The 21885-nt window shown below is 47.4% G+C and overlaps 2 protein-coding genes and 1 long non-coding RNA gene across 5 annotated transcripts in view; 1 reads left to right on the top strand and 2 right to left on the bottom strand.

Moving 5' to 3' along the window:
* The window catches only part of L3MBTL2 (L3MBTL histone methyl-lysine binding protein 2), a 33753-nt gene extending 30010 nt beyond the window's left edge, over positions 1–3743 (bottom strand). The window contains exon 1 of the mRNA XM_054469913.2: positions 3583–3743. The gene's annotated coding sequence lies outside the window, so the exon portion shown is untranslated. The remainder of the gene's footprint in view (positions 1–3582) is intronic.
* A 253-nt stretch (positions 3744–3996) lies between these two features.
* The window catches only part of LOC129023299 (uncharacterized), a 52477-nt gene continuing 34588 nt past the window's right edge, over positions 3997–21885 (top strand). The window contains exons 1-5 of one of the 2 annotated variants that reach the window (XR_010125903.1): positions 3997–4215; positions 5971–6010; positions 6904–7029; positions 12450–12569; positions 15304–15385. This is a non-coding gene — a long non-coding RNA (uncharacterized LOC129023299). Of the gene's footprint in view, positions 4216–5970; positions 6011–6903; positions 7030–12449; positions 12570–15303; positions 15532–21885 lie in introns of those variants that run through there. The other variant, XR_008496760.2, reaches the window with a different exon arrangement.
* Positions 18387–21885, bottom strand: part of EP300 (E1A binding protein p300) — an 89863-nt gene continuing 86364 nt past the window's right edge. For both annotated transcript variants that reach the window (XM_054469909.2, XM_054469910.2), the window contains one exon: positions 18387–21660. In XM_054469909.2, coding sequence (XP_054325884.1) covers positions 19492–21660 — 2169 coding nt within the window. In that variant the 3' untranslated portion in view covers positions 18387–19491. The remainder of the gene's footprint in view (positions 21661–21885) is intronic.

Raw genomic sequence — 21885 nt, 5'->3', positions numbered from 1 at the left:
AAGCGATTCTCCTGCCTCAGCCTCCCGAGTAGCTGGGATTACAGGCATGCGCCACCATGCCAGGCTAATTTTTGTATTTAGTAGAGATGGGGTTTCACCATGTTGATCAGGCTGGTCTCGAACTCCTGACCTCAGTTAATCCACCTACGTCAGTCTCCCTAAAGAGCTGGGATTACAGGTGTGAGCCACCGTGACTGGCCTAATTTTGTATTTTTAGTAGAGACACGGTTTCTCCGTGTTGGTCAGGCTGGTCTCGAACTCCTGACCTCAGGTGATCTGCCCGCCTCGGCCTCCCAAAGTGCTGGGATTAGGATTACAAGCGTGAGCCGCTGCACCTGTTTTTTTTTTTTTTTTTTTTTTTTTTTTAATGGAGTCTCAGCCGGGCACGGTGCCTCATGCCTGTAATCCCAGCACTTTTGGAGACCGAGGCAGGTGGGTCATGAGGTCAGGAGTTCAAGACCAGCCTGGCCAAGATGGTGAAACACCATCTCTACTAAAAATACAAAAATTAGCTGGGTGTGTTGGTGGGTGCCTGTAATCCCAGCTGCTCAGGAGGCTGAGGCAGAGAATTGCTTGAACCCAGGAGGTGGAGGTAGCAGTGAGCCGAGATCATGCCACTGCACTCCAGCCTGGACGACAGAGCGAGATTCTGTCTCAAAAAAAAAAAAAAAAAAAGAAAGAAAAGAAACAGAGTCAAGCTCTGTCACCCAGGCTGGAGTACAGTGACACAATCTCAGCTCACTGCAACCTCTGCCTCTGAGGTTCAAGCGATTCTCCTGCCTCAGTCTCCGGAGTAGCTGGGACTATGGGTACGTGCCACCATGCTGAGCTTGTATTTTTTTTAGTAGAGGCAGGGTTTCACCATGTTGGTCAGGGTGGTCTAGTACCCTGACCTCAAGTGATCCACTTGCCTTGGCCTCCCAAAGTGCTGGGATTACAGGTGTGTGCCACCACATCCAGCCACAAGAAACGTCTTTTTTTCTTTTCCTTTTTTTTTTTTTTTTTTGAGGTAGGGTCTTGCCCTGTCACCCCCCCGGCTGGAGTGCAGTGGTACAATCACAGCTCACTGCAGCCCCAACCTCCCAGGGTCAAGCAATCCTCCCATCTCAGCCTCCTGAATAGTGGGGACCACAGGTGTGCACCACCAGGCATGGCTACTTTTTGTATTTTTTGTAGAGAGGGGGTTTCTCCATGTTGCCCAAGCTGGTCTTGAACTCCTGGACTCAAGCAATCCACCCACCTTGTCTTCCCAAAGTGCTGGGATTACAGGTGTGAGCCATAGAGCCCAGCCCCACAGGAACCTTCTAATTGGTCTCTCTACTTTTTCTTTTTTTTTTTTTTTGAGACAGAGTCTTACTCTGTCACCCAGGCTGGAGTGCAGTGGCGCCATCTCGGCTCACTGCAACCTCCACCCACTGGGTTCAAGCAATTCTCCAGTCTCAGCCTCCCTAGTAGCTGTGATTACAGGCATGTGATAATACACCTGGCTAATTTTTGTATTTTTAATAGAGACGGGGTTTTGCCATGTTGGCCAGGCTGGTCTCAAACTCCTGAACTCAAGCAATCCACACCCCTCAGCCTCCCAAAGTGCTGGGATTACAGGCACAAAGCCACTGCACCAGGCCCCCTTGCTTCTTCTCTTGATCCACCTGCAGTTCATTCTTCACACAGACACTAAATGTAATACAGACATCAAATCAATTTACTCTCCTGCTTAAAACCTTCACAGGTTTTCCATTGTGCTCTCCTGCTAACTGGAACTTTTCTCCACCTCAGTCCCTATATTCTGGGTCTCTGCCTGAAATGCTCTTCCCCCACAATTCCCTTCCCAGAAATGGCTCCTTCTTACCCTGCAAATAAAGGTATGTTCCCTACTTAGCAGGCCTTTCCCCTGTTGCCTAGGCTCCATCACAACACCTGCTAAATTCCTCCTCAGTTGGAATTAGATGTTTGATAAGTCTTCGCTGTCTCCCTGCAGGAGGTAGGAAGCTCTGTGAGGACAGAAATTCACCTGTGTTTTCCCAGAGTCCAGCACCGGGCCTGGTGCACAGTAGGCACTAAATAAATATTTGATGAGGCCAGGAGCAGTGGCTCACACCTGTAATCCCAGCACTTTGGGAGGCTGAGGCGGGCAGATCACCTGAGGTCAGGAGTTCGAGACTTGCCTGGGTAACATGGTGAAACGCTGTCTCTACTAAAAATACAAAAATTAGCTGGGCGTGGCAGCAGGCACCTATAATCCCAGCTACTTGGGAGGCTGAGACAGGATAATCGCTTGAACCCAGGAGGCAGAGGTTGCAGTGAGCCGAGATTGGGCCACTGCACTCCAGCCTGGGCAAGAAAGAGCGAAACTCTGTCTCAAATAAATAAATAGATAAATATTTGATGAATAAGATGATTTGTCACTAGCAGATTCTCTGTGAAATGTATGGCTGTGCTCCTAAAGTATTAATAAAAGATTAAGCAACGAATAAAGGTTATTTTTCTCAGCTGGTTGCTACCATCCCAGTGTCTAATAGGATGATCATAACTACCATATACTGTGCCCAGTACTGCACACTTATTATTTGTTTATTTTTTGAAATTGACTGTCGCCCAAGCTAGAGTGCAGTGGCATGATCTTGGCTCACTGAAACCTCTGCTTCCCGAGTTCAAGCGATTCTCCTCCCTCAGCCTCCCGAGTAGCTGGGACTACAAGACGTGCACCACCATGCCAGGCTAATTGCTGCATTTTTAGTAGAGACAGGGTTTCACCATGTTGGCCAGGCTGGTCTTGAACTCCTGACCTAGTGATCCACCCGCCTCCACCTCCCAAAGTGCTGGGATTACAGGCGTGAGCCACCGCGCCCGGCAGTTTTTGCACTTTAATACATAGCACTACAACCACTAAGGGATTTCCTCTTGATTTCTCCCTCTCCATCCCTTATTGTTCAATCCATCGGCAAATCCTGTTTATTCTCCAAAAGCTACCTCAAATATTTTTTACTTCTATTTATTTTTTTGAGACGGGGTCCCCTCTGTCGCCCAGGCTAGAGTGCAGTGGCACGATCACGACTCACTGCAGCCTCCACCTCCTGGTGAAGCCTCACAGGTCAGCCAACCCCCAACCCCCGCCCCAGTAGCTGGGACTACAAGAGTGAGACATCACACGGATAATTAAAAAAAAAAAAAAAAAAAAAAAAAACAAGTTTTTTTTTTTTTTTTTTTTTTTTGTAGAGACAGGGTCTCATTATGTTGCCCAGGCTGGAATTTTTACTTCTTTTTATCCCTACTGCCATCACTTAAATCCAGACCACCATCATATCAACCCTGGATCCCACTGAAGCTCCTAGCTGGGCTCTCCTCTTACCCTATCCTATTATTTTTCTACGTAGCAATCTTTTTAAAACGGTACATTGGATGGACTAACTCCCTTGTGTCACTGATTTGCAGGACAAGGGCTTTTACCCATATGAGCCACTTCTGTCTCCTCTTCCCCCGGTTATTTTATAAGACTCCTGGGGAGGGGGCGGGTGACCCAAGCAGAAGTGAGAGAGTTAGAGAAGGGCCAGGATAAGAAAGTTATTCATTCAAATAATGTACCGCGTGCCCCTGTGCTCTGCGCACTGTGGGTACAGCAGTGAACTCGAGGACCGCACAGTTCGGGCGCTACGAGAGCTGCCGTTCCAATTCCATCCAAAGGAAGGGAGACAACGCTTTCCCGCGGGGACGAGCGGCCAGGCGCGGCGCTAACTGCTTGGACGCCCCGCCTGCCACCGTGCCTCAGCTCGCCTCTTCTGCACAACGGGACTCTGCCCCACAGGGACACCGGGAAGGTCCCGACCCGAGAGCTCAGTGGGAGGGGGTCGCACCAAGAACCCGTGCGCAACTCCAGGTATGGGCGGGGCCCAAAGGTCACGTGGCCGGGAAGGCGGGCGCGCGGGCTGCAAGCACCAACCGCCGGCCGCCCCGCGCTGCGTCGCCCCGCCCCCCCCGCCCCGCCCTCCCGCCCCCAGCGCGTGCCCGCCCGGCGCCCTCTAGGCTGGAAGGCTGCGGGCGTTCTACCGGTGCCAGCACTGACAGAGCGCGAGGAGCGCGGCGCGGGCCAGCCGGGACTGCTGGACAGCGGGGTCCAGGCTAGAGGGGAGCGGTCAGTGACGGCTGTGGAGGAGGGAGGCGCTGGGCGTCAGCGCGGGAGCCGAGCCTCTGGACCACTGAGCTGGGGGGCTGGCTGAGGTGGGTCTCCCACCCTGAGGGCGCGCCTTAGGGAGGGACAGGGGCCGGTGGGATCCTGCTTTGTCTCAGTCGCACTGAGGTGAGGGGGCTGCACTCGGCCAAGCAGCGAGGACCGTGCCCAGCTCAGAGAGAGCCCTCAGAGTGTCCGGGCTGGATTGCGGCCGCGGTGCGGGAGAAGTCGGAGGAGGGAGTGACAGGTGACGGGGCTGGCAGGGCAACTGCCATTATTAATCACTCGGCCGCCCGGGTGCGGTTGCCACCGCCTCCTTCCCGAGCTGGCAGCCCAGGCCACCAGGGACAGGCACCTGTCCTAAGAGCGTGTAATCTTTGAGGCAGAGGTGGGACACGAACCCGGGACGGTTTGCCCTTGGGCCACTCCCTTAGGCTGAGGGAAAAGTGTACTTAAATCAGGCTTTGAGAATTGGGCAGAGTTTGAAGCGCGGAGATCACCGAGCCCTTCGTTGGCTGTCAGGACTTTGGGAAGACGTTTCGCCTCTAAAAGACCACACTTTCCTCCTCCCCAAAAGTGGCTGGACCAGTGAACACTAATTACTCATGTGTAAGGAGTGCTTTGCAATCTGTAAAGCACTTTCCATTCCGGTGTCGTAGATAATTCGTCACAATGAACTTGCCAAGTAAGCGTTTTTTTATTTACCTTTTTTACAGATGAAGAAATTGTGTCCCAGAGACGTTTATTAAATCAGGGAGTAGCAATAGAGCCTTACTCCTTTTTTTTTTTTTTTTTTTTTTGAGACGGAGTCTCACTCTGTCGCCCGGGGCTGGAGTGCAATGGCGCCATCTCGGCTCAGTGAAACCTCTGCCTCCCAGGTTCAAGCAATTTTCCTTGCCTCAGCCTCCCGAGTAGCTGGGACTACAGGCGCCAGCCATCACACCCAGCTGCTTTTTGTATTTTTAATAGAGACGGGGGTTTCACCATGTTGGCCAGGCTGGTCTTGAACTCCTGACCTCAAGTGATCTGCCCACCTCGGCCTCCCAAAGTGTGGGGATTACAGGCGCTAGTCACTGCACCCAGTGGAGCATTACTCTTTTTTTTTTTTTTTTTTTTTGAGACGGAGTTATGCTCTTGTTGCCCAGGCTGGAGTGCAATGGTGCAATCTCGGCTCACCGCAACCTCCGCCTCCCGGGTTCAAATGATTCTCGTGCCTCAGCCTCGCAAGTAGCTGGGATTAGAGGCATGCGCCACCACGCCTGGCTTTTTTTTTTTTTTTTTTTTTTTTTTTAGTAGAGTGGGGGTTTCTCCATGTTGGTCAGGCTGACCTTGAACTCCCAACCTCAGGTGATCCGCCTGCCACGGCCTCCCAAAGTGCTGGGATTACAGGCATGAGCCACCGCGGCCGGTTGAGCCTTACTCTTATACATCAAATGTTTTCCACGATAGGAAACCACCTGGGATGAACATCAAGCCCCAAACTCAAACATCCTGTGATTTCATCATCAGAGCTCCTGGTTTAGGTCACAATTCTTGGCTGGATCTGCCTGCCACTCCCCAGCTACCAACAACCGTATCTCAGCAACACAATCACCCTGGCACAGCACTTTTAATTATTTGTTAAATGTTTCGTACTGGGTTGGGCTAAACCAATTGTGAGGAGTCCTTTAGGCAGAGTCAAAACTTGGAGACAGTTGGATGAGCTTGATTGAATTCTGAAAATTCCCCAAGTGTACTGGGTTTTCTAGGTGATGATTATTTTGAGAGTATTGGTGACAATAATTTTTTGTCCTTCCTATTAACAGGTCCACCTCCTAACGAATTATTGGAAGGAATATGAGAAAAGTAAGTAGTGATTTTGAAGTATCAGTTAGAAGACCCAAAATTGTTTATGTTTAGAATAATGGTAGTTAATTTGGTGATGTTATTTCTGGATGTATAAAGTTAATTGGCAAGTGCTTATCAAATGCGTGTGTGTGTGTGTGTGTGTGTGTGAGATACGGAGTCTCATTCACCCTGTCAGCCAGGCTGAAGTGTGGTGGCACAATCTCAGCTCACTGCAACCTCTGCCTCCCAGGTTCAAGCGATTCTCCTGCCTCAGCCTCCTGCGTAGCTGGAGTTACAGGTGCCCGCCACCACACCAGACTAATTTTTTGTATTTTTAGTAGAGACAGGGTTTCACCATGTTGGCCAGGCTGGTCTTGAACTCCTGACCTCAGGTGATCTGCTCACATCGGCCTCCTAAAGTGCTGGGATTACAAGTGTGAGCCACCATGCCCGGCTCCCAAATGTCCGTTTTTGAGGGATATATTTATTAATACATGCTGAGAGGTCTACACAGGTGGTAGTCCATCACCACAAACACTGACAGTATACCAAAACATGCTATTTTTTAAAAATCCCCATAGGACTGTGAAAGGGAAGAGAAGCCAGCTGTTACCCTAATGCCTATGATGTGTGTCAGGTGCTGGGGCTAAGTGTTTTTCACTTATCCTATAGCTTGTTTATCCTCCAGCTTGTTTATCCTCCCAACAAACTTGAAAGGCAAAAGTTATTTGTTTGTTTATTTATTTATTTTGAGGGTCTCACTGTTGCCCAGGCTAGAGTGCAGTGGTGTGATCATGGCTCACTTCAGCCTTGACCTGGGCTCAAGTGAGCCTCCTGCCTCAGCCTCCTGAGTAACTGGGACCACAGGTGCATGCCACCAGGTCCAGCTAATTTTTTTTTTTATTTTTAAGAAATGTAGAGTCTTACCTCACTATGTTGCTCAGGCTGGTCTCTAGACTCCTGGATCCAAGCCATCCTCCTGCCTCTGCCTCTCAAAGTGCTGAGATTACAGTGTGAGCCACTGCGCTCGGGTTAAAGTAAGTCTCGCTGATGCTATATCTAAGACACATCCCAGATCTGTCCATCGCCTACTACCCCAGATGAGGTCACTTGTCATTTCTTGCCTGTAGTCCTATAATAGCTTCCTAATTTTCTGCTTCCTTTCTTGCCACCCTAAAACCTATTTTCCACACAACAGCCTGACTGATTTATTTAAAATGTAAGACAAATCATGCCACCCTTCTCTTAAAGTGCTCCCCTAGCCCCTCATTGCACCTAAAATAATATCTAAGGCCAGGCGCAGTGGCTCACGCCTGTAATCCTAGCACTTTGGGAGGCCGAGGCAGGAGGATCACTTGAGGTCAGGAGATCACTTGAGTTGCAGTGAGCTGAGATTGCGCCACTGCACTCCAGCCTGGGAGACACAGCGAGACTCTGTCTCCAAAATAATAATGATAATAATAAAAATCTAATTCCTTGCCTTGACCTATCAGGACCTACTGATCTGTCAACTACTTGCTTTACAACTTCATTTTGCATTGTTTTCTTCCTCTATCATTGAATTCCAGCCTTGTTTCCCTCCCTCCCTCCCTCCCTTTCTTCCTCCCTTCCTCCCTTCCTTCCTTCCTTTTTTGAAACAGGGTCTCACTCTGTTGCCCAGGCCGGAGTGCAGTGGTGCGATCTCAGCTCATTGCAACCTCCACCTCCTGGGTTCAGCTGATTCTCATGCCTCAGCCTCCCGAGTAGCTGGGATTACAGGCGTGCACCACCATGCCCAGCTCATTTTTTTGTATTCTTAGTAGAGACAGGGTTTCACCATGTTGGCCAGGCTGGTCTCTCAACTCCTGACCTCAAATGATCCGCCCACCTTGGCCTCCCAAAGTGCTGGGATTACAGGCATGAGCCACTGCGCCCGGCTGTTACCCTTTTTTCTGTCCCTGGGATGTGCTAAGCTTGTTCTTGCCCTGGGGAGTTTGCATTCATTGTTTCTTTCTAGAATGTTATTTTCCTAGATATTTTCATGTCTGGCCCCTTGCTATTTAGGTCTCAGATTAAATGTCATCTCCGGAGCACCTAAGTGAAGTAGTTCATGAAGCTCTCTATTATATCTCCTTTTTAAATGTTCTTCTTTGAACTTACCATAACCTAATATTTAGTGCTAGTTTATTTTCTGCTTCCCTTCACTAGAATGAAAGCTCCTTAAATTGTAATAGCTAAAACTTAATATGCTTTTTTTTTTTTTTTTTTTTTTGAGATAGGGTCTCGCTCTGTTGCCCAGGCTGGAATATGTCAACCCCCACTTCCCGGGCTCAAGTGATCCTCCCACCTCAGCCTCCCAAGTAGCTGGGACCAGAGGTGTGCACCACCATGCCTGGCTAATTTTTTGTATTTTTTGTAGAGACAGGGCCTTGACATGTTGCCCAGGCTGGTCTCAAACTCCTAGGCTCAGGTAATGCTTTTGCCTTGGCCTCCTAAATTGTTGGGATTACAGGTGTGAGCCCGCACCTGGCTAATGTTTAATCTTGTTAGGCATTTAGAATCGGGCCTATTACTCTAGAAGGTGGATACTTTTATTATGCCCATTTTACAGATGAGGAGACTGAGTCTTGGTAGGTTAAGTAACTTGCACATGGTCATACAGTTAGTTAGTGGCAGAGCTGGGATTTTTTATTTTTTATATTTTGAAACAGGGTCTCACTCTATTACCCAGGCTGGAGTGCAGTGGTAAGATCATTGCTCACTGCAGCCTTGACCTCCAGGGCTCAAGCCATCCTCCCACCTTAGCTTCCCCAGTAGCTGGGACTATGGGCATGTGCCACCATGCCCAGTTAATTTTTCTTTCCTTTTTTGGTAGAGACGGAGTCTCACTATGTTGCCCAGGTTACTCTCGAACTCCTGGGCTCAAGTGATCCTCTCACCGTTACCTCCCAAAGTGTTGGGATTACAGGCATTAGCCAGCATGCCCAGCCCAGAGCTGGGATTTGAATCCAAGCAGACTAGCTTCAGCATCCATGCTCTTAATCAAGCCAGAGCAGGTCCTTATCTTCCCCACCTCTGTAATCAGGCACCTTGAATGTAACATGGCGTTTAGCAGGCTCTCAATAAAAACTGAAATGAAAGAATGTAATCACAAGAGAAAACCAAATTATAAACAAAAACCTAGGAACTATTAGCCTTGATTTCACTTTCTCCTACTTGCAAATCTGTGAGCAAGTTCTGAATCTGAACTACTTCTCACCACAAAACATATCTCCAGTATGTCCCCTTTCTGCATCCCCACTGCTACCACCCTTGTCCAGCTCCTGAGTGGCTTCCTCCTGTGTTCTGCTACCACCACAACTCCCAACAGTTTCCCAAATTGCTGGTTGAGGGGAACTCCTCTCACTGATTGGAAATCTGCTTTCCTTATTAGGCTAAAGCAAAGAATCAGGTGTGTTATTAGGGCTGTAATGTCTATCCTGAGAGAAAATTTTTTGGCTGTCTTATACCCTGAAAGCATGTCCATTTATCCCTATTACTGGTTTCAGTGGGGTCCGATTCATGTGTCATTGCCTCTCATAAAGGTGCTTCAACTGAAGTTTACTTTGTTGTTACATCACAAGACCTTTTAAGCAACAGCCAAGTGAAATGTGTGTAGACTGAACTTGGTTGTCCACTATCTCAACTGTGGTACAGTGTGGGAATTTCTCTCATATCTCAATTCCAAAATGTAAAAAATACTTGTTATTTTTGTTTTCCTTTTTTTTTTTTTTTTTTTAAAGAGACAAGGCCTCACTCTGTTGCTCAGGTTGGAGTACAGTGGTGCAATAATAGCTCTCACTGCAACCTTGACCTCCTGCTCTCAAGTGATCTTCCTGCTTCACCCTCCCGAGTAGCTGGGACTGCAGGCCTGTACCACCATGCTGGGCTAATAAAAAAAAAAAAATTTTGGCTGGGTGCAGTGGTTCATGCCTGTAATCCCAGCACTTTGTGAGGCTGAGGCAGGCAGATCACCTGAGGTCAGGAATTCCAGACCAGGCTGGCCAACATGGCGAAACCCTATCTCTACTAAAAATACAAAAAATTAGTTGGACGTGGCACGTGCCTATAATCCTAGCTACTTGGGAGGCTGAGGCAGGAAAATCGCTTGAGCCTGGGAGGCAGAGGTTGCGATGAGCCGAGATGGAGCCGCTGCACTCCAGCCTGGGTGACAAGAATGAAACTTCGTTTCAAAAAATAAATAAGTAATAAAAGAAAAAAAATTTGTTGTAGATATGGGGTCTCGCTATGTTGCTCAGGCTCGTCTTAAACTTCTGAGCTCAAGTGATCCTCCCACCTCGGTCTCCCAAAGTGCTGGGATTACAGGCATGAGCCGCTGTGCCCGGCCAATAGCTGATTTCTCCCCCCACGTCTTTTGGATAAAATCATGTAACTGATTGTTTTGAATGCTTTCCTTCCGTGGCTAAGAAGCTGAAAGTCAAATCTATGACCCTGTCCTTGCAGGTATCTGATGGCATGTATTTTGAATACTAACTTAATCCCTGTTTCAGCTTAATTTTTTAAAAATAGAAGTGTAAATTGTATTTAATATTTTTGCAACATATTCTACCATTATAATTTCTATAATCATAACTTAGTTCTATATGCTCTAGAACTTCATATAAATAGAATCATGCATTATGTACTCTTTTGAGTTCTCCTTCACACAGCATGATGTCTTTCAGATTTAGTCATGTCAATGCACATATTATAGTCATTCATTTTTGCTGCTGTGCAGTATTCCATTGTACCAATTTGTTTATCCATTCATCTGCTGATGGACATTTGAGCTGTTTCCAGTTTTTAGCTATGATGAATAATCCTGCTGTAAACATTCTTTTTGTGGACAAATATTTTTATTTTCTTGAATAAATACCAGAAGTAGAATTGCTGGGACATAGGGAAAATGAATGAGTAACTATAAAAAAATGGCCAGCCGGGCGTGGTGGCTCATGCCTGTAATCCCAGCACTTTGGGAGGCTGAGGTGGGCAGATCACCTGAGGTCAGGAGTTCGGGACTAACCTGGCCAACATGGTAAAACCCCATCTCTACTAAAAATACAAAAATTAGCCCAGCATGGTGGCAGTTGCCTATAATCCCAGCTACTTGGGAGGCTGAGGCAGGAGAATCGCTTGAACCTGGGAGGCGGAGGTTGCAGTGAGCCGAGATCGCGCCATTGCACTCCAGCCTCAGCGACAAGAGCGAGACTCCATCTTAAAAAAAAAGAAAAAAAAGAAATGGCCAGCTGGATGCAGTGGCTCATACCTATAATCCCAGCACTTCGGGAGGCTGAGGCAGGTGGATCACCTGAGGTCAGGAGTTCGAGACCAGTCTGGCCAACATGGTGAAACCTCATCTCTACTAAAAATACAAAAATTAGCCGGGCATGGTGGCTTGTGCCTATAGTCCCAGCTACTGGGGAGGGTGAGGCAGGAGAATCGCTTGAACCTAGGAGGCAGAGGTTGCAGTGAGCCGAGATCACACCACTGCATACTTCAGCCTGGGCGACAAAAGCAAAAAACTCTTGTCTTAAAAAAAAAAAAAAAAAAAAAGGCCAAAGTTTTTTCCAAGATAGTTTCACTATTTTTACATTCTACCAGAATTAGATGAGAGTTTCCATTGCTTTATATCATTACTAACATTTGGTATTGTCCACCATTTTGTTTTAGCCTTTTTTGTGAGTATGACTAGGGTCTTATTGTGGCATTCAAATTTATTGAGATATAATTTATATACAATAAATCCATCTTTTTAAAATCTCTGCTTCAATGAGTTTTGGCAGACATACACAGTTGTGAAACCACTTCCATCACCCCAAAAAGCTCCTTTGTGCCCCTTGCCCTTTCCCAACTACTTCCCCCTCGAAACCACTGCTTTCCTTTATTATCTTTTCTCGAAATCCTTATGGGATTTACTCTTTTGCACCTGGCTTTTTTTTCTTTTCTTTTCTTTTTTTTTTGGCTAGTTATGATTACTCATTTTATTTTATTTTTGTAGAGACGAGTGTCTCACTATGTTGCCCAGGCTGGAGTCAAACTCCTGGTCTCAAGAGATCCTCCTGGCTTGGCCTCCCACAGTGCTGGGCTTACAGGTGTGAGGCACTGCACCCAGCAAATCTGGCTCTTTTCATTTAGCATAACGCTTTCAGATTCATTCATGTGTTTATTTGCTGTTTGTTCCTTTTGATTGCTGGGTGATAATGCATTGTTTGAATGTATCACGATTGTTTACGCTGTTAGTAGCTGCTAGGTATTCCAGTTGTTCCTGTCGTTTGGCTATTTTTAATAATGCTATCGAATGCTATCAACGGTCACGAGGGTCTTTGTGTGGACATGTTTTTATTTCTCTTGGGTAAATATCTAGACATGGGATTGCTAAGTGGTATGTTAAATGTATTTTATTTTTGATACATATCTATATTTATTTTTATTTTTTGAGAGGGAATCTCACTGTCGTCCAGGCTGGAGTGCACTGCTGTGATCTTGGCTCACTGCAACCTCCCTCTCCTGGGTTCAAGCGATTCTTGTGCCTCAGCATCCCAAGTAGCTGGGACTACAGGTGAGTGCCACCATGTTGGGCTAATTTTGTATTTATAGTGCAGACGGGGTTTCACCATGTTGGCCAGGCTGGTCTTGAACTCCTGACAAATGATCCGCCCGTCTCAGACTCCCAAAGTGCTGGGATTACAGCCGTGAGCCACTGCACCTGGCCTGAATTGCTTATACTTTTGATGAACATTTGTGTATGTGTTTTTATGTGAACATATGTTTTCAGTTCTCTTGGGTGTATACTCAGGAGAATTGCTGGGTCCTATGGTAACTCTTTTTTTTTTTTGAGACGGAGTCTTGCTCTGTTGCCAGGCTGGAGTGGAGTGGCATAATCGCAGCTCACTGCAACCTGTGCCTCCCGGGTTCAAGCAATTCTCTGCCTAAGCCTCTCGAGTAGCTGGGACTACAGGTGCCCGCCACCATGCCTGGCTAATTTTTTGTATTTTTAGTAGAGACGGGTTTCTCCATGTTAGCCAGGATGGTCTCGATCTCCTGACTTGTGATCTGCCCGCCTTGGCCTCCCAAAGTGCTGGGATTACAGGCGTGAGCGACTGTGCCCAGCCAACTTTATTCTTTTAAATGTGGATGTCTAGTTGTTCCAGAAGTATCTGTTAAAAATGTTATTCTTTCTCCATTGGATTATTTTGGCAACCTTATAAACAATCAATTGACCATAAATGTATGGATTTATTTCTGGATTGTTAGTTCTATTCCAGTGATCTAAATGTCTGTCTTTACGCCAGTACCATAGAGTCTTGATTACTATAGCTTCATGGTAAGTTTTCAAATCAAGAAGTGTGAGTGCTCCAAATTTGTTTTTATTTTTCAAGATTATTTTGGCTGTTCTGGCTTCTTTGGATTTTCATATGTATTTTAGGGTCAGCCTTTCAGCTGGGCATGGTGGCTCACGCTTGTAATCCCAGCACTTTGGGAGGCTGAGGTGGGCGAATTGTTTGAGTTCAGGAGTTCAAGATTAGCATGACAAAATCCCATCTTTACAAAACAAAAAACAAAACAAAAGAAACATTAGCCAGGCTTGGTGGCATGTGTCTGTGGTCCCAGGAAGATCACTTGAGCCCAGGAGGTGGAGGTTTCAGTGAGCTGAGATCACGCCACTGTACTCCAGCCTGGGCAATGGAGAGAGACCCTGTCTGAAAACAAAATTTTTTTTTAAATAGGCTTTTATTTTTTATTTTATTTAATTTTTGACACAGGGTCTCACTCTGTAGCTCAGGCTGGAGGGCAGTGGTGTGATCTCAGCTCCCTGCATCCTCCGCCTCTTGGGTTCAAGCAGTCCTCCCGTCTCAGCCTCCCAAGTAGCTGGGACTTACAGGCGTGTGCCACCACACCCAGCTAATTTTTGTATTTTTAGTAGAGGTGACCATATTGGCCAGGCTGGTCTTGAACTGACTTCAGGTGATCTTCCTGCCTCAGCCTCCCAAACCCAAAGTGCTGGGAGTACAGGTGTGAGCCACTGTGCTCAGCCTGTTAATTTTTTTTTTTTTTGAGACGGAGTCTCACTCTGTCACCCAGGTTGGAATGCAGTGGCACCATCTCAGCCTCACTGCAACCTCCACCTCCCGGGTCCAAGGGATTCTCCTGCCTCAGCCTCCCAAGTAGCTGGGGTTACAGGCGCGTGCCACCATGCCTGGCTAATGTTTTGTATTTTTAGTAGAGACAGGGTTTCACCGTGTTAGCCAGGATGGTCTCGATCTCCTGACCTCATGATCTGCCCGCCTCGGCCTCCCAAAGTGCTGGAATTACAGGCTTGAGCCACTTACCCTGGCCCAGGAGTATTGCTTTAACAATATAAGGTTTTCTGATTTATAAACAAGAATGTCTTTCCATTTATTTAGGTCCTTAATTTCTTCCAACAGTCTTTTCTAGTTTTCAATGTACAAGTTTTTTGTGCTTCTGTTACATTTATTCCTGGCTGGGCACGGTGGCTCACGCCTGTAATCCCAACACTTTGGGAGGCCGAGGCAGGCGGATCACCTGAGGTCAGGAGTTTGAAACCAGCCTGAACAACATGCAGAAACCCCATCTCTACTAAAAATACAAAATTAGCCGGGCGTGGTGGCGCATGCCTGTAATTCCAGCTACTTGGGAGGCTGAGGCAAGAGAATTGCTTGAACCCGGGTGGCAGAGGTTGAGGTGAGCTGAGATCATGCCATTGCACTCCAGCGTGGGTAACAAGAGTGAAACGTCTCAAAAAAAATTATTCCTAAACATTTCATTCTTTTTCTTTTCTTTTTTTTTTTTAAGACAGAGTCTCGCTCTGTCACTAGGCTGGAGTGCAGTGGCGAGATCTCAGTTCAAGCCATTCTCCTGCCTCAGCCTCTTGTGTAGCTGCGACTACAGGCATGTACCACCATACCCAGCTAATTTTTGTATTTTTAGTAGACACAGGGTTTCATCATGCTGGCCAGGATGGTCTCGATGTCTTGACCTCGTGATCCGTCTGCCTTGGCCTCCCAAAGTGCTGGGATTACAGGCGTGAGCCACTGCGCCCGGCCAATTTTATTCTTTTTGATGCCAGACTTTGTCCTCTGTCTGTAAGTAGGATGACCTCATCATGAACATAATACTGTCTGGAGATGTTTCCTTGGTTGTAAAATGAGAAGCCTAAGGAGATTATTTTTATGCTTCCTTAGTTGTCCCCTTCCCCTCGACTTTTCAGTGTTTAGTCTGTATTTTGAGTCTGCTTGAGTGTCCCTATGACATATCTGCTGGTTAATTTGCAGCCACCAGTGGGGCTTCTCTGCCGTAAAGGAGATAAAGGACATGGAGAGGAATGGCTTTGGAGTCCAACAGGCCATTGTCCTGGTAAGCCTTTTACTGGCTGTGTGATCTTGAGGACGTTATTTCACCTGAGCTTGTTTTTTTACTTGTTGAGTGGGGCTGTTATTGAGGATTCAGTAAGCGAAGTGAATGACAGCACCTGGGGCACTGCTAGCACACTGGACCCATTTCATAGATTGATGTGCTGTAACAGCCCAGGAAGGTCTCACTCGGCCACCCTAGCAGAAGTGCAGTGCCACAATCATGGCTTACAGCGGCCTCGACCTCCTGGGCTCAAGCAATCCTCCCCCCTCAGCCTCCCAAGTACCTGAGACTACAGGTGTGTGCCACCATGCCTTTTTTTTTTTTTTAATTATTTTTTGTAGAGATGAGAGTCTCACTCTGTTACCCAGGCTGGTCTCCCCACTCCTGGCCTCAAGCAATCCTTCCTCCCTCAGCCTCCCACAGTGCTGGGATTACAGGTGGAAACCTGCACCTGGCCTCTTCCTAACTTTTCATTGTGAACATCCAAAAAACTACAAATGTTGAAATCATCTTATTATATTAAGATGATTTCTGGATTAATCCATATCTTCTACCTCCATAACACTATTTCTGATCTGGGCAAGGGCAGCTTTTCCCCCCACCCTTCTGTTTTTTTTTTTTTTTTTTTTTTTTTTGAGACGGAGTTCTGCTCATCTCCCAGGCTGCAGTGCAATGGCGTGATCTCGGCTCACTGTAATCTCCGCCTCCTGGGTTCAAGCGATTCTCCTGCCTCAGCCTCCTGAGTAGCTGGGATTACCAGTGCCCGCCACCACGCCCAGCTATTTTTTTTTTTTATTTTTAGTAGAGATGGGGTTTCTCCATGTTAGCCAAGCTGGTATCGAACTACTGAACTCAGGTCATCTACCCGCCTCAGCCTCCCAAAGTGCTAGGATTACAGGTGTGAGCCACTGCGCCCTGGGCCTAGTTTTGTATTTTTAGCAGAGACGGGTTTCACCATGTTGGCCAGGCTGGTCTTGAACTCCTGACCTCAGCTGATCCACCCGCCTTGGCTTCCCAAAGTGTTGAAATTACAGGCGTTAGCCACCGTGCCCAGCCTCCTTCCTATTTAATGACTTCTGCCCCTACTTCCTGCTTTCATCATTGCAGTAAGAATGCGCTGGTCTAACGCTTCAACCCGGCTGTCTTTAGCCAGAGACAGAGCTTTGAAACCTGGGAATTTACTGCTTGGAAATGGGATAGAATTCTAAACATTTTCCTTTTGAGGGTTTATTCAGATGAATCCTGGGCCCCTAGTCTTAGGGAGCTGGAAGGCCGTCTTTCTGGAACAGGTGTTCACTACTTCTGTTTATCGGGTCTCAGCCAAGTAGACCTGGAGCTGCTCCCTAGCAGAATGTGGTGCACTCTTCTGGGCGCCTCTTCCTCTCCTCATGTCTCCTCCAACATTCAGCTTCCACGCTACCCTTTCCAGAAACATTTCCAATTCCCATCAGCTAGGTTTTCTTTCATGGATTCCCTCTTGCATTCCTTGCATGCATCACTTGGTACTTTGTACTTTGTCATGCTATCTTCTAGACCTTAAGCTGGTTAGGTTGAGGGCAGGGCTGCATGCTGTTCGTGTGTGCTCTGCCTGGCCTGGCACAGATGTAGCTGCTCCATGGATATCTGCTGGGTCACTGAGCTGAAGCAGGTGGATGCTTGATACATTTTCTGGGGCTGGCTCTGATTAACGCTGAGTGAGTTCACCTCACGTTGAGATGCTGGTAAGGTGGCTCATGCCTGTAATCCCAGCAATTTGGGCGGCCAAGGTGGAGGATCACTTGAGTCCAGGAGTTCGAGACCAGACTGGGTAACATAGCAAGACCCTGTCTCTATAAAAATTTTAAAAAGTCAGCCAGGCATGCTGATACACACCTTTGAGTCCCAGCTACTAGGGAGGCTGAGGTAAGAGGACTGCTTCAGCCCATGAGTTTGAGGCTACAGTGAACTACAATTGTGCCACTGCATTCCAGCCTGGGTGACGAGACTGTCTTAAAAAAAAAAAAAATGCTGGTTGTTTTCAGACTAAATAGCAACAGGTCAACGTATCTGAAACCCTTTAGCAGTCATGTATGGTTAGTGTAAATCTCTGTGATAAAAGAAAGATCTGGAATTGATACCAAAGCAGCTCAGTACTTTTTAGTGTACTAACATTTAACAACTTGTTCACAGCTACTGCAATGTTCAGATGGAGGATCAATAATCTCTCCATTCTTTGAGCATCTAGCGTATTACTGGACTCATGTGTAATCTCTCTCAGCCTTCTAGGTTTTATTTCCACACATTTTCCTTCCCTTCAACCCGATTCCAACTGACTTCTTTGTATTCAGTTAGCAAACAGGAGTGTTCCCCTAGCTTCGTCTTGTTTCTCTGTTTTTAAAAGATGGAGTCTTTGGAGTGCAGTGGTGAGATCTTGGCTAACTGCAACCTCCACCTCCAGGATCTGAGAGATTCTCCTGCCTCAGCCTCCCGAGTAGCTGGGACTACAGGTGCCCACCCCCACGCCCTCCTGATTTTATTTTTAGTAGAGATGGGGGTTTCACCATATTGGCCAGGCTGGTCTTGAACTCCTGACCTTGTGATCTGCCTGCCTTGGCCTCCCAAAATGTTGGGATTATAGGCGTGAGCCACCGTGCCTGGCAAGTCTTGTTTTTTTCAAGAAGTTACTTGGGACTTAGGCAGATATGATCCGTCTTCTTAGATCCCCCTTCTCATCCCCGTAAGATGAAGGTGATTAGAAGACCGTCAGGTCATCCTTAAGGGGTCCTGTATCAAGGTGTTAAGTAGGTATCACTTCCACCTTGACTGTTAGCTGACACCTGCAGTACTTTTTCCCAGAACTTTGGATAAATTCACCAAGATCTACTTGTGAATACATTATACCTAGTAGATTAAAGAGGCTATAAGCTAATGCTTTCACTTTTTCCTCTGAATCCTAAGCATTAGGCTTAAAACGGGTGTACTCCAAGACAAAAATGTGTTATCAAGTGAAACAAAGTCAGGGTGTCTGTCTCACACAGTTTATTTAACAATAGGTAATAAGAAATCAAATTTAACAGTCTATACAGTGATCCAAAGTTCATATTTATAAGTAATCAACTTTAATTGCATGATTTACAACAGTTGAGGGTTTTTGCTCTCTATTTTCAAGTTTTATAGAAAGTGTGTGTGTGTGTGTATGTGGAGTGGGGGTAGGGGAAGGAGGAAGAAAGCAAGCAAAGAAGAAACCCCCAGGGACATTTTGCATGTTAAAATCATCCCACCGGAATCGTTTCTTACCCTCTTTTTAATTTTTTTCCTTTGTTAGATGTAAAAATAACGAAAAAATTCTTTCAAGAAACAGAAACCACAATATATAATACATCAATTTGGCAGCTGCCCCTGTATATTTTTGAAAAAGTCATTTTTCTCTCTACATGTACAAATTATTTTAATACTTGAAGTTTTACGCTCAGACTTACAGAATAGAAAATTTTCTGGAGCACAAAAGTTGACTGGAGGGGAAGAAAGGGAGTTTTTTTTTTTTTTTTTTTTAAACGTTTTTTAAAAGAATGAACATCTTTGCACCCAGAGAAAAAAAATTGGTATTTTAATATATATTTATATATATTTATATATATATAGAATGTAATTTTAAAGTAACATTAACCCCTTTTGTCCTCTGGTTTTAGAAATGTTTTAACTCTTCCATAAAGTGAGGAAAATAGGGAAAAATGTCAACCATCTGCACCAGTAAATAATAACTATTAATATTACATATGTTCATTAATTTAAAAAAAATAATAAAACCTATTGGAGGTGCAAGGCAGGAGCATATTGTTTGGCTTCACAGGCCTCAGCCTCCTCCCAGTGCACACTTGAACCACACACACAAAGGGGAAGAAAGGCTGGTGGTAACCAGCCATAACAAAAATATATTCTTTGTATTCTATCATCCCTCAGGTTCATCTTGCATGTTTGCTTTAAACCACAAACGGCTACTGCACAGTTCTTATGTGTTCCAAGGAAAATTGTCTTTTAGGCTACGAAAGATTCAAAAAAATTGTTTTCGGTACAAAAAGTCTTAAGAGAAAATAATTTTTTTGCTCCCAAAATACTACAAGGTGTCTCTAGTGTATGTCTAGTGTACTCTGTGAGAGGTTTGAATTCAAGTCTGAGTTATCGGTGCTGAGTCCCAGGTCCGTGGCGCTTGCACCATGGAGGTTTGCCATGCCTGGATTGCTAGCAAGCTGAGAAAGCATTGAATTCTGGTCCGGGCTGGCAAAATGCCCTTGTTCCATGGGGTTGGCCTGGGCAGCTACCAGTCCAGGATGTGGGGAACTTGTCTGTGGGGAAACGTGGTGTGGAGAAGGCTGAGGCTGCATCCTTGGGGAAGGGCTGGAGTGGGGGGGCTGGGACTGTGGCCGTGGAGAAGGGACAGGCTGGGGAGAGCGCACTTGATTGGAGAGTGAATTAGGGATCTGCTGGCCTTGTAGGTGTGGAGACTGGGCCTGATTTGGGAGCATATGCTGCTGGGGGCTCATGGGGTTGGGCTGAGCAGGAGACCCCATTTGTTGCTGAAGGAGTCGCTGCTGATAGGCCTGTAGACTGGCACCTGCCTCTGCTCCCAAGGCCTGGGGAAGCTGGCCCATCTGTCCCATATTTCCTTGTTGCATCTGTTGCATGTGATGCTGCATCCGCTGCTGCTGCTGCTGCTGTGGTGGGTAGCCAACTCCTTGGGGTTGCTGGAACTGGTTATGGTTGGCCATTCCAGGGCCTATTCCTGGCCCTGCTCCCTGTTGCTGCTGCTGTTGCATCATTTGCTGTCGTCTCAAGATGTCTCGGAATTGTGAAGGCATGGTGTTGTGGTTCATGTTCATCTGCTGAGCCTGGGGGCTCATCCCTCCCATGGGTGGCTGGAGTTGCTGCTGTGGTTGCTGCTGGGGCAGGCCAGCCCTCTGGACGCCCGCCTGCATTGGATTCATGTTCTGCATGGCTGGGTTGGAGTGGACCCCCTGCTGACCTGGCATGGTAGGTGGCTGCAGCCCTGGCTGCCCCGGGATGGGTTGTGAATTAGAGTTGGCATATTTGGCAGCCCGCTGCTTGATGAATGCAGCCAACAGCTGGGGGTTGGCGTGAAGGATACTAAGCACCTGTTGCTGCTGTAGGGGAGAGCTGGGAGACCTGAGAGTCCGCAAAAGGTTTTGTAAGGCTTGTTGAGACACAGTGCCTGGTTTGAGTGGGCTCACACCTACCTGGCCCAATCCTGGTTGTGGAGCCATGTTCAAGGGTTGACCATGCTGGGCCACTGACATCATGGCTGGCCTTGGCATCCCAGACTGTAGTTGCTGGGGCTGAGGCAATCCTCCTTGGCCCCAGGGTGGCTGTTGCTGCATCCCTGTCGGTCCCATCCCTGGCTCCAAATGCCCACTGGGACCTCTGGTCATGGGAGGTGGGTTCATACCCATGGGGGCCATGGGAGTCATCGGGGGCATCTGGTGTTGGATTGGCCTTTGAAAAATTTGCACGTGGGCCATCTGGCGCTGCGTCTCTGCTGCTCTCTGAATCTGCATTGCCATTTCCACGGCTGCAGGTGGCGGCCCTGGAAGGGGTGGCTGAGCAGTCTGAGGAGGGGTTGGAGGGGTCACCTGGCCTGCTGCCTTACCCTGGGACACAGGGCCAGCAGCTTGAGTCCTGGGCAAGTAGGGTGGCATGCTATTGGGAGGGGTAGGCTGAGGCTGAGAAGTGGGCTGGGGTGTCTGCGGGGTGGCTGGCTGTTGGCCAGTTGGTGTCGTTGGAGTGGCAGGAGTTGGGGAAGGGAGGCCCTGTTGCTGCCCAACCACACCAGTCCGCTGCATGCTGGCCATCCTCCTGCGAAGCATTTGGGCCTGCTGTAATCGGTGCTGCAGTTGTTGCTGCCGGAGCTTCTGCTTGATGTTTAGGCAGAACGGCACCGGGCATTTGTTCTCCTGGCAGTGCTTGGCATGGTAGCAGCAGAGGGCAATGAGCTGCTTGCAGATGGGGCACCCGCCATTGGTTTTCCGTTTGCAACCCTTGGTATGCTGCACAACCCGCTTCATCTTCTGGCAGGATGGCAGTGAGCAATTGGCATTCCGACACTGGCAAGCATGGACCAGAGACTGGATGCAGCGCTGGATACTCAGGCGGCGAGAATCGCCTGGGCTCTGGGTGGCTGCAGCCTGCTGGTTGTTGCTCTCATCATCTAAGCCAAGACCTAGTTTCTCCATTTTGTGGTCATGGTTTTTAGTGTTATAGCAGGTGATACACAAGTCATAATCCTAGGGAAAAAACAGGAGGTGGAGGTAAACTCTCCAAGATTTAAGTCATTCAAAAGTATTTTAGATATTCTGTTTGGGCTAGAAAAGCCCCTTTCATAGAACAAAAACTAGCCTCTTCAGCTCTGCCCCTCAAACATGAGGCCAAGCCCCTACCATCCCACAGGCCTATATAAAACACGTGGCTGCATGGCCCCTCAGAACAACCCTGCAGAGCTCACCTCCTCC

This window comes from Pongo pygmaeus, chromosome 23, assembly GCF_028885625.2.
Source record: "Pongo pygmaeus isolate AG05252 chromosome 23, NHGRI_mPonPyg2-v2.0_pri, whole genome shotgun sequence".
NCBI lineage: Eukaryota > Metazoa > Chordata > Mammalia > Primates > Hominidae > Pongo > Pongo pygmaeus.
The sequence above is the reverse complement of the archived record's forward strand: the minus strand, read 5'-3'. Positions and strand labels throughout refer to the sequence as shown.